Source organism: Lissotriton vulgaris, chromosome 12 (assembly GCF_964263255.1).
Source record: "Lissotriton vulgaris chromosome 12, aLisVul1.2, whole genome shotgun sequence".
In the NCBI taxonomy this organism is placed as follows: domain Eukaryota; kingdom Metazoa; phylum Chordata; class Amphibia; order Caudata; family Salamandridae; genus Lissotriton; species Lissotriton vulgaris.
Genome location: NC_141700.1, coordinates 685703824 through 685722446, shown reverse-complemented (window position 1 = coordinate 685722446; position 18623 = coordinate 685703824). Strand labels below are relative to the sequence as shown.

Below are 18623 nucleotides of genomic sequence, written 5' to 3'. Positions count from 1 at the left end.
GGTTCTGAACAGAACTCTAGTTCTGAGGAGGATGAGGACGAACAATTCCGGGCAGCACGAAGTCCTTCTGAACTTGTCATAAAATGTCAAGAATATGGGGATGATCAGGATGGTTCGTATTTACAAGAGGAGGAACCTTCTACTTAGTTTCCTACAGCGACACTACCACTTTCCCTCATTTCCAATCTCCATTATATGTTGGAAGATTACAACAGGCGTTTTCTGCCATCTCGCCATGGCTCTCCTTTGCCTACAGCGCCCGTGCCTGCAGCAGCTCCTGCTGCTGCTCAGTAGCCACCATCAGCAGCGCCATCTGTTCCGGTTAGAACTTCTATTCAGGTCCATGCTACAGTGTATGAAGATGATGCTCGCACAGAGCGAGAGGACGGCGAGGTTCAGGATGACGATGATGATGATGGCAATATGGCAGTTTGGGATGATTACCAGATCCAAACACCGTCCCCGCCTCCTGCAACTCAAGGAGATTCCCCTCCTGTTGACATTGCACGTTTTCACCAGCTAAAGGATAGAGCGGCACTCCGCTTTGAACTTCCTATGGTCCAAAAGTACGAAGACTGTTTTCTTTACGACTTTAAAAGTCAACCTTTCAAACAGGTCCGGAAAGTCGCCATCATTGACTTTATTTGGAACGAGGGTGTCAAGTTGATGCAAACACTAAATTCCATCCCGGCACAGTTACCTTGTTTGGAGAAGAAGTATAAGGTCTCCAGCTTGCCTGGTTGCACAGCCTAAACCAAATTCTGTGGTCACACATGCTGCCCAGCGCCGTTCCAGAAACCACTCTTCTCCAATTACATCTCCTCCTGATCGTGAAGGTCGCCGCTTTGATGCCATTGGGCTAACATTTTCTACTATGGATTCCACTAATGTGAGGGCTGCAAATTCTCTGGCCATACTAGGACGCTACAACCCCCAGGTGTGGTCTGACATGGTTGCTCTCATTCCTGAGACCTCCAGAGCAGAGGCTCTAAACATTCTTCAGGAGGAGGAGAGAGCGTCAGAAGAGATCATAGACTGCCCGGTGGATATCGCCTGCACTGGCTTCCGTCAGCTCACAGTGGCAGCTGTTCTGCGGCGTCAGAGCTGACTTTGTTCTGCCTCTTTTGGCCAAGAGGTTCGGGCAAAAATCCTGGACATGCAGTATGACGGCGAATCGCTCTTCGGTCAGCACATCGATGAAGCATTGCAGACGATAAAGAAAGATACAGAAACAACTCGTTCCTTAGGCACTTTGCAGTTCCGCAAACAGCCTTTTTGTGGTGCGCGCGGACGCGGCACCACCTCTTCTTTTCGCAGCGGATCCAATCAGTACTGTTCCTATGGTCAAGGAAATAAGAGATATTCCTCACAGTCGCAGCAGTCCTCTCGCCAGCAGTCTTCCAGATCGTACCGAGGAAAGTCTTCCTATAGAGGCTCCGCTTCCAAGAGACAATGACTTGCCTTACCCGCTCAAAGTTGGAGGTCGAATCTCCCTGTTCTTTTCTCAATGGTCCTCAATCACCTTGGACCGTTGGGTGCTGGACATTGTATCAAGGGGCCATGCTTTGGAGTTTATCGAGATTCCTCCCCCCACTCCTACAACTGGTCCACCTCCAGCGCACTTCAAAGAACTTTTCCAACAGATTCGCATCATGATCCAAAAATGTGCCATCGAAGTGGTTCCCAAGTCTCAGAAAGGGATGCAATTCTATTCCCGATTTTTCCTCATCTTAAAAAGACAGGCGACTGGCGTCCAATCCTCAATTTACGGGCATTGAACAAATATCTAAAGTGCCAATCCTTCCGCATGCTCACGCTCGTGGAGCTCCTACGTCTTCTCTCCAAGGACGACTTCATGACTACCATCGACCTCCAGGATGCTCATTTCCACGTGCCAATTCTTCCTCAGCACCAGAAGTACTTGCGCTTCCGGGTAGGGCGGAGAGACTTTCAGTTCAAAGTGCTGTCTTTCGGCCTGCGCTCCGCCCCTTGCGTCTTCACAAAGGTCCTGGCTCCAGTGGTGGCTTACCTGCGTCTACAAGGAGTTCAAATCTTTCCGTACCAAGACGATTGTCTAATTGAGTCGCAATCTCGCAATCAGCTGTCCCAGGACACTCGACTCTGTCAGACCTTATTTCGCTCCCTCGGTCTTTCCATCAACACCGAGAAGTCTCAGGTCAACCCAGTTCCTTGCAGAACGTTTCTAGGCGCGACTCTGGATACGTCACTAGCCAAGGCATTCGTGTCTCACGAGCGTCAGCTATGGATTCTACACTTGGTGGCTCTTATCTGTTCAAAAGAGTCTGTTTCAATTCGTCTATTGAAGTCATTTCTGGGGATGGCGTCCTCCTGCATCTCTCTGATCCCGAATTGCAGTTGCAAGAGTCGCCCCATTCAGGAAGAATTGGACAGTGGTGTCAGGTCACCGTCTCTTTCAACAATCTGGTCCTAGTGTGACCGCCCAGATGAGGTCAGCTCTCCAGTGGTGGGTGCAACCGCCCAACGTTGCTGCCCGGACTTCTTTCTTCAACACCACTCTGGAACTCATTCTGACGACGGACGCCTCCTTGGAAGGATGGGGCGCACACCTTCAAGGGCTGTCCATAAAGGGCAAGTGGACTCTGTCTCAACGCTCCTGGCACATCAACAGGCTGGAGTTAATGGCCATCTTCCTGGTGCTCAAATCATTCCATTTTCTGATTCAAGGAGAATCGGTGCTCATCCAAACCGACAATACCACCAGTATGCACTATGTGAACAAGCAGGGCGGCACCAAATCTCCTCTCCTGTCTCGGCTGGCATAGAGTATTTGGGATTAGGTACTTCGGCACAACATTACCCTGACAGCAGTCCACCTACAAGGCATCTCCAACATCCTGGCGGATTTCCTCAGCAGGTCTGCATCCTCGACTCACGAGTGGGAGCTGCATCAGCCGACTCTGGACTTCATCTTTCGGCTTTGGGGTCATCCGCACGTGGATCTCTTTGCGGCCCTACGAACCGGAAATGCCAGTTCTTTGCAAGCTGGCTTCCCCATCTAGAATTGTCCGGGAATGCCCTTTTGATGGACTGGTGCGAGCTATTCGCCTACGCTTTTCCACCGATTCCACTAGTTCCTCAAGTGTTACGGAAGATTCAGAGACAGCCGTGCCACATTCTCCTGATCGCTCCCAGATGGCCTCGCCAAGCGTGGTTCTAGGAACTGCTGCTTCTCTCACAGTGCGAACCCATTCGCCTTCATCCTCGAGCGGATCTCCTCACGATGGACGAGGGTCAGATCTGTCATCAGGACCCCTCCTCTGTCAAATTAGTGGCCTGGAACCTAAGCACCTTGAAATTGCCCATTTGAACATTTCGCCAGCATACAGGGACATTCTGGCCGATGCAAGGGCTCCGTCCACAATAAAGACCTACAAGCTAAAGTGGAAAAGATTCTGTCACTGGTGCGCAGCTGCCAACATCCATCCCGTTCATTCTACTCCGGCTCAGTTACTGCCATTCTTTCTACAACTGGTACTCTACTTTAACAGTTTTCTTGGCGGCAAACTCTCGCTTCTGGCAGGATTGCTCTCCTCTCTCTGTTCTTCCAGAATCATTCGTCAATTTTTCAAGGGACTGTTCAGGAAGTTCCCGCCCATTCCGCGTCCTCCTCCTACCAGGCATCTCAATATTGTTTTGGCGCAATTGATGAAGGCGCCATTCGACCCTATCCACAAAGCAGATTTAAAGTTTTTGACTTGGAAGGTGGCTCTTCTCCTTGCTTAAACATCTTCACATCACGTCAGTGATATTCACGCCTTTACCTTAAACCTCCTTTCATCCAATTCAAATCAGACTGTGTTGTGCTTCCCACCAACCCGGCTTTCATGCCTAAGGTACCCACTGACTTTCACCTCAATGAACCTGTTTTCGTAAAGACCTTCTTTCCCAATCCTCAATCTCCAGCAGAGCAACATTTGCATTTACTGGACGTTAAACGATGCCTGAAATTTTACATCGACAGGACGGCACCCTTTCGCAAATCTGATCAGCTGTTCGTTGCTTACGGACACATGCGCAAGGGTCGTTTTGTTACCAAGCCAACTATTGCTTGTTGGATTTCTTCAGCAATTTCCTTTGGTCATCAAAAAGCTGGCAAGCCTCTTTAATCATCAGTGAGAGCTCATTCCACGAGGGCGATGTCATCCTCTACTGCCCTGTTTGCTGGTGTGCCGATTCACCAAATATGCAGAGCAGCTACGTGGTCCAGCAGGCACACTTTCACGAGACATTATTGCCTTGAAACAATCACGAAGCCGATACGGCAGTGGGCCAAGCAGTGCTTCACAATCTTTTTAACTAAGGTGAGCCTCTGCTTTCTTCCCTCCACCTATATGGTTTATGTGATGATATTATTTTTCTTTATTATCGCTATCTGGCTATGTTATGCTATCTTTGCATTTTTATACCTATGCATTGCTGATTTTGCTCTTACAGCCAGATGTTACTCCTCACTATTCTATTCAGGCATGTGAATCTATAAAAGACACACTAATACTGGAGAAGAACAATTGTTACTTACCTGTAAACAGGTGGTTCTCCAGTATTGGTGACTTTCATAGATTCACATGCGAGCCACCCGCCTCCCCTCAGAGGCTCGCTTCACCTCCTAGACTCTTTTGTCACTCCTGTGCTACGAAAATCTGAGGGCCTGAGCCTCTGAGGAGAAGGTTCTGGAGGGGTGCTTGCGCCTGATTGGCTGTAGTTTGGACTAACATTATGACATGGATATGTTATACAGGTTTTTTCTTTTCTCCATGTATTTCTATATGATTATGCTAACCAGGTACTTATAAGTATTTCTGGTCAAGTCAAGTCAGATCATTTATATAGCGCGCTACATAGCCAGAGGGTCTCAAGGCGCTTGAAGAAGGGTGGGGAATTACATGTCGAATATCCAGGTTTTAAGTTGCTTTCTGAATGCTAGGTGGTTCTGAGTGAGGCGAAGGTGAATGGGAAGTGAGTTCCAGGTTTTAGCCGCCAGGTAGGAGAAGGATCTTCCTCCCATGGTGGTTTTGTTGATGCGAGGTACAGCAGCAAGGGCTTGGTTGGAAAAGCGTAGTTGGCGGGGGGGAGTGTAGAAGGAAAGTCGTGTGTTGAGGCATTCGGGTCCAAGTTCGTAAAGTGCTTTGTGTGCGTGGGTTAGGAGGCGGAATGTTATCCTCTTATTGACGGGGAGCCAGTGGAGGTTTTTCAGGTGACCAGAAATGTGGTCTTTACGCGGGATGTCTAGTATGAGTCTGGCTGATGCGTTCTGGATGCGTTGGAGTTTTTTCTGAAGTTTTGCGGTGGTACCGGCATATAGGGTGTTTCCATAGTCCAGGCCACTTGTAAGCAGTGCGTGGGTGACCGTTTTCCTAGTTTCGGTGGGGATCCAGCGAAATGTTTTTTTGAGCATGCGAAGAATGTTGAAGCAAGATGATGAAACGGCGTTGACTTGTCTGGTCATCGAGAGTGAGGAGTCCAGGATGACGCCTAGGTTCCGTGCGTAGTCCGTCGGGATGGGTGCTTTTCCAAGGGCCTCTGGCCACCAAGAGTCGTCCCAGGCGGAGGGGGAGGTACCTAAGATAAGGACTTCTGTTTTGTCAGAATTCAGTTTCAGACGGCTGTGCTTCATCCACTCGGCTACTTCTTTCATTCCTTCATGTAGGTTGGTTTTGGCGGTGTTAGGGTCTTTGGTGAGTGAGAGGATCAGTTGAGTGTCATCAGCGTATGAGATGATGTTGAGGTTGTGTTGGCGTGCGATGGCCGCGAGGGGGCTCATGTATACGTTGAAGAGGGTGGGGCTGAGTGAAGATCCTTGTGGCACGCCGCAAATTACTTCAGTGGCCTCTGACTTGAATGGTGGGAGGCGGACTCTCTGAGTTCTTCCGGCAAGGAATGAGGTGATCCATTCCAGTGCTTTTCCTTGGATTCCGATGTTTCTGAGGCGTTGTAACAGGGTGCTATGACAGACTGTGTCGACGGCTGCGGAGAGGTCGAGGAGGATGAGGGCGACTGTGTCTCCATTGTCCAGTAGAGTTCGTATGTCGTCTGTTGCTGCGATGAGTGCAGTCTCAGTGCTGTGTTTGGCTCGGAAGCCGGACTGTGAGGAGTCAAGGGATTTGTTGGTTTCGAGGAAGGCGGCGAGCTGGTTGTTGACAGCTTTCTCGATGACTTTGGCCGGGAATGGAAGGAGCGAGATGGGGCGGTAGTTTTTGAGTTCGGTGGGGTCAGCTGTGGGTTTTTTCAGAAGGGCGCTGAGTTCGGCGTGTTTCCAGCTTTCCGGGAAGGTGGCGGAGTTGAGGGAGCAGTTGATGACGTCTCGGAGGTGTGGTGCTATGATGGAGTCTGCTTTGTTGAAGATGTGGTGAGGGCATGGGTCTGTGGGGGATCCTGAGTGGATGGAGTTCAATTGGTGTTGCAATTTATATGATATGTTTTTATATACATACTTTATTGGGATTCTTTTTATTGCTATTTTATTTAACTTGGGACTCCCACTTCGACGACGGGGGAATATTCAGGCATGTGAATCTATGAAAGACACCAATACTGGAGAACCACTTGTTTACAGGTAAGCAACAATTGTTCTTGCACAACACTACTGCAAGGCCTATCTCTCCTACCGGATAACATTGGTATTACTTTATTAAATTTTATAAGCGTAATTTCGAAATGGGAAGATATAACTTGGTCAAGTTTAGTGTCTCTGGAACTGCAATTCAAAATCCTAACTTATGGTATAATAGGATTTTAAATTGCAATTCTTAAAATTCCATTTTTAGAAAGTTGGCATTTTCTTGCCTTAGCCTTTTGATGCTTGCAGCCTGTCACTTGTCACATGACAGGGTGCAGTGGGTTTTGTGTATCACTTCTAGACAGCCATTCTGAATTAGAGATTAGGTGTGACTATATGGGCCATTATTGGCAGGATAGGAGGGAAGAACAGGGCCCAGCCTCACCTGAATAGGCTGTGTCCTGTCAACATAAAAAGAATGCCCATACCTCCTGTAGTTAGTCTGGAGCCAGAACAGGGGAGGCAGGGCATCTGTGCACTTCAAGTGCATGCCTCTGGAAGCTTCTCCATACTTCTCCATACTTCAAAGACACAACTGTGTATAAAAGAAGGACCTCAGAAACCACTACTTCAGTATACTTCTAGACTTGTTGATATTCTTGCTGTGCTGACCTGTTGCCTGCTGCCCTTTTGTCTGGGTGAGAAGGACTGGACCTGCATATCATGAACCCAGAACCCGAAGTGACTCCAAGGGCTAGTAAGTTGGCCTTCTTATCGAAAGGTCTGAGACATAACAGGCTTCCAACTTCCTTACACATTTACCTGGACTCTGCCCTCTATGAGTCTACCCTGCCAAGTGGTGCCACCCCTGTCCTGGATCCTTGGAAGGGGCTGAAGGTGCTTGACAGTGGAACCGACTCATCATCTCTGCTAACTAATACATCTTCTGTGCTGAGCGCCTCATTCCTAAGCAGAACCGATGCAAATCCTCGGCTGAGCAGTGCATCATTTTTTTATTTTTAAAACCTTTATTTTAAATCAATGCACACAGCTATTCAGCCTTACATCCCGGAGGCGAGGCAGCAGAATGGAACAAAAAGAACCAAAGTGCAAAAGTCAATACATCAGAACGAGTGAAGGTTAATTTTCAAGTTTTTATAACCAGTGTAAGAAAAGGGGGAGAAAAGGGAAAGAAAGCGCCGAAACTGGCGCAAAGAAAGAGGCAATGGAATGTAGAGTACAGTGAGGCGTGTTGAGGGGGCCTGGAGGGCACAGTAAACACAGTAATATCCAGTGAAATAGAATACTAGGAATGTGGAGGGAGGGGAACACAGGATGGCAGCGTAAAAAATCTACAGTTGGAGTCACAGGCTACGGTGATAAGTGTTCTTCCTGTGGAGCGGAGTCCGGAGGTACGCAAATGTCCCCTCTGTATTCGTTCCAAGCCCCCCATATTTTCTGCCACTTTTTAGGTTTACCCCTGGCAACATACACAGTCTTTTCCCGGAACATACACCAATCCATATTGGCCTTCCACTGTACAACCCTCGGAGCCGTTGTAGCTCCCCACATCTGTGCGATGTCCCGTTTCGCAACCATATTACCAAGGGTCACCCATTGGGTCTGGGCCACGGTATGATCTGTCGGACCCCAGATGTTCAGAAGGCATCTCCTGGCTTCCGCATGCACTTCCACCCCAGTCACCTCGCTCATAATCGAGTGCACACGTCGCCAGTAGGAAGCTATTGCAGTACATTCCCATATAAAGTGCATGAAAGTGGCAAGGGCACCACAGCCGCGCCTACAAAGGCCATCGACAGAGTGGCCCATGTGCACAAGTCTGAGACCAGTGACATAAACTCTGTGCAAGATTTTGAGCTGCACCAGCCGAAGACGGGAGGAGTTGCCAACCTCCTTAGGGGAAGATACCGCACTCTGCCAATCCTCGTCATCAATCTCTATCCCATCTCGCACCCACTGGTCCCTCACACCCAGGAGGAGAGCAGTGCATCATTGAGCCGAACCTATGCATCATGCTGCAGTGTTGTTTGGACCCTTCACAAAGACCCACAATGCCTCAGCAGCCCTCAGAACTTATGCCATGCCCCAATGGTGCAGCGCATCTACAGGTCAGGTCCTCATATCTCTCTTTGATGGCAGCCTTGAGGATGACCATAGACTCCATATCACACCCTCTCAGCTCTTCTGAACAGATGCACCTGCAACTGGACTTCGCATCTCAAACACCATCATCAGGATCCTCGGCAATGATGCAACAGGACCTCTCACTGCAGCCCAGCCACACAGACGTATCTCTTCAGCTATGCGGTGCATCTTTGACACAGATTCATGCAATGCTCCGGAACCAGGATTTAAGGTACTCTGTTAAGCAGGCCTAACTGGGTCCCTAGCTAGACAATGCTCCATCGCGGTCAGTGTGAAATTGTGACTTTGTGCTGGAGGCACCTAGAAATCCCCAGTTGGTGCTTTTTCGGACTATTTTCAATAAACACACTAAAATTAAATATCTCCGGTTCTACTACTTGCATTTTTGTTGTTTTGGTCTTATTAAACATTTCTCTATTTTACTAAACCAATTGTTGGCTTTTTTTACAGTGTTTTTTCATTGTTTTGGTGTTTCAAGTGTTGCACAAATACCTTACACATTTCCTCTAAGTTAAGCCTGACTGATCTGTGCAAAGTTACCAAAGGGGTGAGCACAGGTTAATTTAGACTTTTCTTATGCTTTACCCTGACAAGGAGTTTGGTTGCCACTTGACCAGGGCTTACACCACAGTCAACCAACATCCCAATTTCTTACACTTGGTATCTAAAGAAACTGAAATATATGTGGATTTAATAATCAGCTAAGTGTGCATGCAGATGATGAGTTATTGATGTATGTTAAGAGCTGAAACTTTTCATACTTCTTACAAGTAATAAATAAACAAAACTGATTTACAGCCTCTGGACTACGAGATTTTAGCTTTCCATACGCTGCTGATCAAAGTGGAAAATGAAGACCCATTGATTCCGGATATCTCCTACGGGCCAAGCTCCACGACGACAGTTCAGATCACTGTTCGTGACGTCAATGAAGGCCCATTTTTCCGACCGAACCCCATGACTGTGACGAAGCAAGAAAACATCGCTATTGGCAGTGAAGTTTTCACAATAACTGCTGTGGATCCAGACACTCTTCAGCATCAGTCCATTAGGTATGTGAAATCTTCCTTTGTTTAATAAAATAATCAAAGTTCTTTATTCAGATTCAATCTCTAATTAAAAATTAGAAAAGCCAACATGCACAATGCTCAACCTTCAGATGGGGAAATGGGAAATTTCTTCTTTGATGGAGCCAAGACAGTCTTAAGGGCAAGGGTCAAAGTGTACATTTTACCCTGAGCCCAATGATTTTCAGGGCACACACTTATGCCAGAAATATATTTATGCGATGAAAAATCCAGGACTGGCTGATGAATCTTTTAGGAGGCAACTTGTGTAGGGACAGAACTATGTGCCGCCAGATTGTGAATCGGTCTGTCGTTTTCTTTTATAGAACATTTTGTTCTACTTAGAACCAGGAGTGGGGCTCCTTTGAAGCTATTTGCATAGGTCCTGCAAAAACATCTGCCCCTCTGTTAGTGGTATAAATGAATTTCACTCTCACATTTGGGATTTAAAGACAAATAATAAAATCTACATAATTACTGAAGTAGCTGATTAGCTTAATAGTAATTGGTAAAGAACAGTATAATATAAAGCATTGGCTGTAAATATGTCATTTGTAGTCGCCGCTTCTTCCCATTTCCAAAACTTTCAAATTTTACAGAGAATGGAACCGAGCCTAATCAACAAAGTTTTTTTTTTGGTAAGTGTTTATTGATGTTGCGCCCACAGGATTAGAACTCGCCTACAAAGCAAACAATGTAACTAATTGTCCTTGCCTCCTTGGGCTCAAATGTAAAAGTTTTAAGCAGGATGAAAATAATTTACTTAAAACCAAAACTGTGTAGCTTTTGACATCAACTTTTGTATAGTTTTTTCAAAATTGTTGTGGGTATTCTGAAACGTTTAATATGGGGATTTAAACCGATAATAAACAATTTCAAAATGACATGAAAGAAGGACTCTAGATAAAAAAAATGAGAACCTTATTGAAGAAAATATTTTGTGGTCTCAACGTGTCAAAGAATCTTTGTTTTTGATGTTGAAACCCATGAAAGACTTGCATGCACAACTATAGATGAGTAGAGAGGATAAGGTTGTTGGCATACCTATGGCATTAAGTTGCAGAAGGTTTGATCCTACGAAGGTCATATATATTTTTCCGTAATCTGCTGATTTTTATAGAAGTGGTTTAAGTTTATGTTATATGGTTAGGTCTTATTCACTCGTTATGTTTGTTGTTGTAGTCTCTTAAACTGCACTTGTTTTCTTCCTCTACACAATCTGCAATTTACAAGGCAAGTGATTTCAAGCCAACACAAACCTCTAAACTAAAGGACATGCTCTCCTTTGGCATTGTTCAAGAGCCGGCGACACCACACGTGTCCTACATATATGAGAAACATCACTCCATATCTATGTTGGCTAGTTCTTTAGGGGCATGAACTACTTCTCCTACGCTGCCACAGACACTCATATTTAATGAATGGAGAATCAATTAGCAAGCTAATTTGTAGTATTCCCTTTTATGGCACTGCTGAGACCCCATTGTGTCAGGTCGTCCATTGCCTTTGTGAGAGATGTCCCCAAAGGGTTTTTTTCCACAGAATCATTCTAACAAACAAGGACAGGTTTTACATCTGGAATTTTTTTATTATTTTGCGCCATGAGTGTGCTCTTTTTTCTGTATTCTAAATCCTTAAGGTTGTAGCATTTCAACAATGTGGAAATGTTGATTTGGTATGCAGGAGACCTATCTATAATGTATTGTCGATTGAGCTATTTGCTTACCGGTGGTGAATGGCACCACAGAGGGACTTTTATCTCCAGTTTGCTCAGTGTCAAGAACTGGTGCTGAATATGCCAACAATAATTATAAGTGGTCAATGTATTGTTCATAATACTTCAGCAAAGCTGATTTTTATACGACTTTTACAGTTGCATCATTAAGGAAAACAATTAAAGAGTAGTACCTTTGTAGCCGAATTTTGAAGTGTGACTCTTTGCAATGTTAACCTATTTAAATGCATTCACAAAAAGATTCTCAAATTGGAATGGAGTTATCAAAAACATTGCTAAAATGCACATTTTGTGTTAGTGAGCACCATTCAAGCTGTCATATTTTTAGAAAGGGAGCCTTCGAAAGTTCCCTTTAGTGAAATAATGTGATAGTTACATGCAATGCTAACTTGTGATAATATGTAACAGGAGGATAAAATAACACTGGTCCACAATTTACTTCTCTTTGGAATTCTGCATGTGCTTTGATCCCATCAAGCTTAAAGAAGATGCTACTGAAAACCCACATTTAGTAAATTACTAAGCCACATTTAGACTACAAATATGTCCGATTTAGAATTTATTGTAAAAGTCGAAACTCTTGGGCTAATTGTATCATTAGAAAGGAACAACTAAGAATAAATTGGCGTATAAGTTTCTAATTATGGACATTAAATGTAAATATTTATTTTATACATAGCACTTTTTCAAAACTGCTTTACATTGAACTTGTGTCTACCATTATTATTATGATCCAGACAAAATCATAAGTTATTTAATGGATTTTGCAAGAATGAAATACTGTGTTGACCTTAGTTGCCGTTACTACTGCAGCCTGAAATTCACTCACACATCTCATCCGCGAGCTCTGTCTTCGTGCAGCTAGTTTATCAGCTTTTGCTCCTGTTGGACAAGGTTTGTGGCTCACATTGACTGGAGGTTTTATGTAGGCACTTGTGAGACGCAAAACTTCACAATGGTGCTCAAACAGCAGAAATGAATCAACTATCATAGGTAAAAGCTACTTTGAACTGAAAATTGGTCCTGATGCTACACCAAACTTTGCAACATTCACCTCTCGCAGGCTACATTCTGCTAGAGTAATGTGATCTGTCTGTGACCTAAATCCTAAACACTAATGTAAGAATCGGGGGTCTCTGGCTGGCACAGGTGTGCACTTGTGACAAACGGGGACCCTCTCCTCTAGTCAGGGTAAGAGAACTTCTCCTTTAGAAATAACCCTTGCTTACCCTCTAGGTAGTGTGGCACGAGCAGACAAGGCTAATCTTCAGGGCGATAGTTAGTTAAGCATTTATGATCACATACAGGAAATCCACTGACCCACCACAAACGGACACCAGTCGTAGGATTGTATCAAAAATAGACTTTATGTAAAAATATATGCAGAATTATCACAAGACCTTATAACGTTTAGCGAATGAAGGCCACCAGATTTAAATAGGCGATTGTTCTTGAGCGTTCTTGGTTAGCAAGGTACGATGACAGAGAAAACAAACGTTGCAGACCCTGCATCCGATGTGAACTCGGGATAGAGTTCCAATGTACCTTGCGATGAGTGTCCGAGGTGTTTCAGGCGCGGCTACTAGTGAGGGCGGACCCTGGACGAGGCCAACGGTTCTCCAAAGGATCTATATGGCTCGGAGCCTCCTCGAGGTGCGAGGCGGGTGAGCGGGACGGTGTGGAGGGTTGTGGCAATCCGGGATCTGATGCAGGCCTGCGAGGCGTACTACTTCTTAGCATACAGGTCGTACCTGTGGATCTGTGTGGGGCGTCGCATTCTCAGGCAGACGGGTGCAGCACCGGGCCTTCGGTACCACAGTACAGGCAGACGGGTGCAGCACTGCCTTGATATGCAGGAGGGCAAAGCGAGACAGTCGGGTACGTTACGACGTACGGACCATCCGAGACTATCAGATGCGCTCAGTGCAGATTACGGCGGGAGAAGATGAGAGGCACACAGCGTGCTCCGTAGCAGGCGAGGTAACAGGAGAGCGGGCGGCCTGGCACTGAAGCGGAGAGCGACTCAAGCTTGAGCGGGGCTCTCTGCGGCGGGGCGGCCAGGCACCGAGCAGTCACAACCTTGCAGGGCGAAGGCACCAGAGTCACAACTCCGGCGAAGGAATAAGAACTAAAGGCCCAACAGCAAACGGGCACAGGCAGAATAGAACCCAATGGTCCTGGGGTTCCGTTCAGAGGGCAAGCTCATGATCAAGCCCTTGGAGATAGTTTCAGGCACAAGTCTTCAAAGTCCTTTCTGGTCTTTTCCTCTCCGTCCTGAGCAAGGCACCACTGCAGGCTTCCTTCTCCTCAACTTCTCTTGGTCCTTCTAGTCAGGCAGAGGTTCGTTGTGGTCAAAACTGGATCTAATTTCTTAGGAGCAGGGCTCCTACCTTTATACTCGGTTTCTTTTGTCTTGGCAGGCCAGGGGGCCTGAGCCTGGTTCAACCCTGTTTTGGAGTACTCTGTTGACAGGACGCTGCCGTCTTCTTTCAGGGTGCAGTTCAGGGACACCAGACGCTCCGCAGGAGGTAGAGCCAGCATTGTGGTGGTGGAGCACAAACCTATTCAGAGTCAAGGACTACTCTGCCCACCCATCCTGGTGTAAGCACCCTATTCACCACCTGGTAACCCCGACTGTCCCCGGGAATTCCCCAGCCCTGTCACTAACACAAACCCAGACAACAGATACACATCCTGGCAGAGGCGGGCTGAAATAGTCAGGCGAGCAAATACTAACTTTCTAGAAGTAGCATTTGCAAACAGAGGATATTAAAATAAACCTTGCTAAAGGGAGTTTTTTATTATTCTGAGTTCAGACATACCAAACTCGACATGCCACCGTGTTCCCTGAGCTGGCCGGGACTATAGCATGTAATAGTTCCAGCCGCTCACCTTGGCCTAAGAGAACAGGCAGCCCTTCAATAGTGAAGAACGAAAAAGGGCGGTAATTCACTACTAGGACATGCCACACACATCAGGGCTTGTCCTACCTTACGCTACAATGCACCCTGCCCTTGGGCCTACCATAGGGGTGACTGATATGAAGGTTAGGGAAGGTTTAGGGACTGGCAAGTGTGGGCACTTGCACAGTCAGCGTGACAGTACCAGACTGTACGCAGGGTCTGCAATGGTGGACCCGAGACATCTTTTACGAGGCCGCTTCGGTGGGTGGCGCAACAAGCGCTGCAGGCCCACTAGCGGCATTTGTATCTACAAGCCCCGGCACCCCTGGTGCACGTTACTGGGGACTGACAGTAAACCAATCATGGAAACCAATTACGGATACACTTTATATAGGGAGCACTTGCATTGCGGCACAGGTTGTCCGTGGCGCAGTGCCTCTGAGGTTCCGTGACAATTGTAAGTGGTGTTTTCGACTCGCACGTATATGGTCGAGTCTAGTATCTATGAACCGCAAATGACGAGTTTAGTAAGTGTGCGCAGTTTCGCTGTGCTAACTTAAACCGTTCGTTTGTTACGTGGGTTTGTCATCTGTACCCACGGGTTCCATCTTAGATACGGCATCCATTTTGTCTCTTGCCCTCAAGTAGCCAGCGAACGGACGCTGTCCGCTTCGCGACCCTGGGACTCCCAAGATATCTGCGGAAGACACATGTCCTTTGAAAGTGTCTTTATGACGAGGGGGTTGCTACTGTAAGGCAGGTGGCGCCGCTCGAGGCTCATCTTGCCGCACGGACTTATTGTCTCAGCCGTGCATCTCATTAGGCACGTCCCTTTGATGCCTGTATCTCGTGCTTCCCGATACCTCCCCTTTTACACCCTTTCCGATCTCCCCACTGTCTCCGTCTTCCTCTGCACCTGTCTTCGTTCCTATCTCGATCTACTTTACTGCTGATTGGAATTTGCTAATGGTGGGAAGATGGGTTTTTACAGTTGGGAACCGCCAAATGTTTCCGCACTTATGTTCCGGACCTTGTGTGTTTCAAAGCGACCAAAGCGACCCCTCTGGGAGCTAGATGTGGGAACTGAGTTGTAAACCTCTGTGTTCAATGTTAGCCTATGGGTAAAAACTGTATAAAAGGAGCGATCCACAGAACCAATTTGAAGCAGTCTCCCCAAGTTGCACGTGTTGTACTTGTCGTGACTTCTGTGTTCCCTGCAGTAAATAAACCTTGACTCTTTGACGCCGAAGGAAGTGTCCCGTGTCTCTGTGACTTGTACGCCGGAGCAGGTTACCCACGAAGGTTTCAGGTGTTGTGCCCTGGCACCGCTGGGTCCAAAAGAACCCAGTCCTTCAGTTGGCGCCCAACGTGGGGCTGCATCAGTGGTACCGGTCCAAGCCCGACGATCGTGAGGAACTTCGTGTGAAATCTCCGAGGGAAGGTGCACCCCGCTTCATCGATCCTGTTGTCGAAATAAGTGGCCCGAAGACTTTTCCCGCGAAGATTCCCGCCTCCTAACGGCTGCGACGGACTGCTGCCCTGACTGTAGACCTGTTTTGGCGCCTGGCGTAGACCTTGGTATAGCGAGACGATAGACGGGCCTTCCTGAGGACGCCATTGATCTTTGAGTTAAGTATTTGTGGGTCGCTCCCAGAATCCTTGGTTGTAAACACTTTAGCGAGTGTTTTTGTTGTAGACACTTTAGCGAGTGTCTTTGTTGTAAACACTAGTGTTTGTTTTTGTTGTATACGCTGTGTGAGTGTTTTTGTCGGTGACACTTTGCTAGCGTACTTTGTTGTTGTTGTATTTGTTTGACGACTGCAGCCGCCAAAGACCGAGGGTTTTGTTCTTGCTGGGACTTGGTAAATCCCGTAACCCTTGAAGTTTGTGAAACTCGGCTAGTGTGCAAGATGCCTGGTCGCAGTACTTTGTTCAGTTGCTTTAGACCTTGTGGTGCGGATTCCCTGCTGGAGGACTCGTGTCCGATACCTCCGGTTGGAACTCCTACTTATGACTTATATAGCAAACATGGGCTAGGCCCGATTGCTTTTAATGATTATTGGGTAAAATATACAAAGAAAGACGGCGATCTTCGGTGGCCACCTCACGGTAGCTTCGAAGCGTCGATCTTAGATAATTTGGAACTAAAGTTGTTCGAACGTAAATCTAAGCCGGCCATGTTTGATGCCTTTCGGTTGTGGCGTAAAGAAGCCCGACAGAAAGAGATCAGACAGAATAAACGTAGTGAGCGAGATAATGTTGCTACCATAGTGAAGAAAGCTGAGCAGTTTCAGCGTGATAAGGAGGATAAGGATAGGGAAGTGTTTGAGAGACTGCAGCGTATGACCATAGATAAATGCTATCCTGCTTTGCCTACGGAGTCGGATAAGAAGGAAGAGGCAGTTGAGGATCCTTTAATGTCCTATCTTATGAAGTCGCCACCTCCGTACGTACAGGGTACTGCAGCTCCTGCGGTCCCTGCCGTACCTGTTCTTCCACCTGTTATTCCTCCACCAGTCCCTCAACCTGCACCCGTTCTTCCGACTATTCCTGCTCCTGTGCCTGTGTCTATTCCTACTGCTCCTCCGCTTCCACATACTCCTGCTCACACTACTGCTCCTGTGTTGTTAACCCCTGTTGTCGCTAATGTCTCTACTCCTTCTCTTGTTAGTCCTGTGTCTTATTCTTGTCCCTCTACTCGTAATCGTAATTCTCCCAGTGCGACAAACTTCTTTCAGTCGCTCGGACCTGATTTTGGGTCTGCTGGTTCCGATGCACCGCAGAGACGTAGTCAGCTTCCTGGTAATCGAGAACGTGTTGCGCTATATAATATGGCGATGGGTTGGATGGACAACCCACTTAGAAATCCACCCCGAGTTGTTCTTGAAACATTTAGTCAATTCAACATACCGACTCAGAGATATGTGTTTGACGAAATGTGTAAACTCCTATATGATCAGATAGCGGCAGTTGCGCCTGACGAGGTGCTGACCGCCCTGTCTAATCTTCGGCTTCAATTCGCAACTGGACTGATAGTCGATACTAATGTCCGACGTGCTATTGAGCAGTTGCTGTCTTTTCGTCTCGCCCCTATTCCTCACGCACTGTTTGTTGAGGATCTTGAACGCCAACAAGATGAGTCTGGCCAATATCCTATGCGTGAAGTTCCGCCGGTTTGGGTACCCGCTGATAATACTGATGTTAATGCTCCAGTGGCGGCGCATTTTCAGAGAGTGTGGATACACCTCCCATGGAAACGATCGGAAGTGCTTCAGGTGAAACAAACTTTGCCCGATCCTCGTAAAAATCCTGCAGGGTATTATAAGGAATTGTCGCAGCTCGTAGATGCTACGGTAATGAATCTTGCCGATATCGACATGTTGTTTGGCAATGTCGTACCGCAACCGGTATGGGCCAAGATTCGTCACCAAGATCACACAAATGAATTAGGTGGTGATTGGGCTGCCATTACAGCGGCAGATGCTGGACAAGCGGCTGCTACTAAACCCGATCAGTTGATTGAACTTCTTCCCCAGCGAATCATTACATTAATGAAAACGCTTATGCCAGCTATGAGGGTAAATTGGGACAAATTGTCAGCCTGTAAACAAAAGAAAGATGAGAGTGTTTCAGACTTCTTTACGAGGTTTGAGGAAACATTCGTTGATCATAGTGGACAGGATATGGGTACTGAGGGTGGACAACGGTTGTTTGTGGATAAATTTGTATCGAACTTATTGCCCGACTTGTGCAATAAATTGAAAAATTCAGAAAGTGCGTGGGCCGTTTCTACCTCAGCTCAGATATTGGCCACGGCACAATATTATGAAAATAGAGAAAAAGAGGAAACTGACCGTGCTGATAAAAAGACAAAAGAGCTGAAAACTAAAGTGTTGTTGCAACAAGCATATCCGCCGCGTTCTAATCAGAATGCGTCTCAGCAGAATAGATCACAGTCGCAATCGAATCGATCGCAGTCGCGTAATGATTCCTCTTTCCAAAGATCTTCATTGGGGTACAATCAATGTGCTTATTGTAGACAGGAGGGACACATTAAATTTGATTGTCCTGCTTTAAATGACCGTAATAGTGGTAATTCGTCTAGAGGAGGCCGTGGTGGTTCGCAGAATGCGTCACGTGGTAGAGGTCGTGGTGCTCAGAACGACCGTTCTGACAATTCATCGAATTCTAATAATTGTTTCGATCAACGTGGA

General features: G+C 46.7%; 1 protein-coding gene across 1 annotated transcript in view; it reads left to right on the top strand.

Moving 5' to 3' along the window:
- The window catches only part of CDH13 (cadherin 13), a 2285705-nt gene that overhangs the window by 1845893 nt on the left and 421189 nt on the right, over nucleotides 1-18623 (top strand). Inside the window, exon 10 of the mRNA XM_086945882.1 lies at nucleotides 9503-9756. Within this exon, the coding sequence (XP_086802008.1) occupies nucleotides 9503-9756 (254 nt within the window). The remainder of the gene's footprint in view (nucleotides 1-9502; nucleotides 9757-18623) is intronic.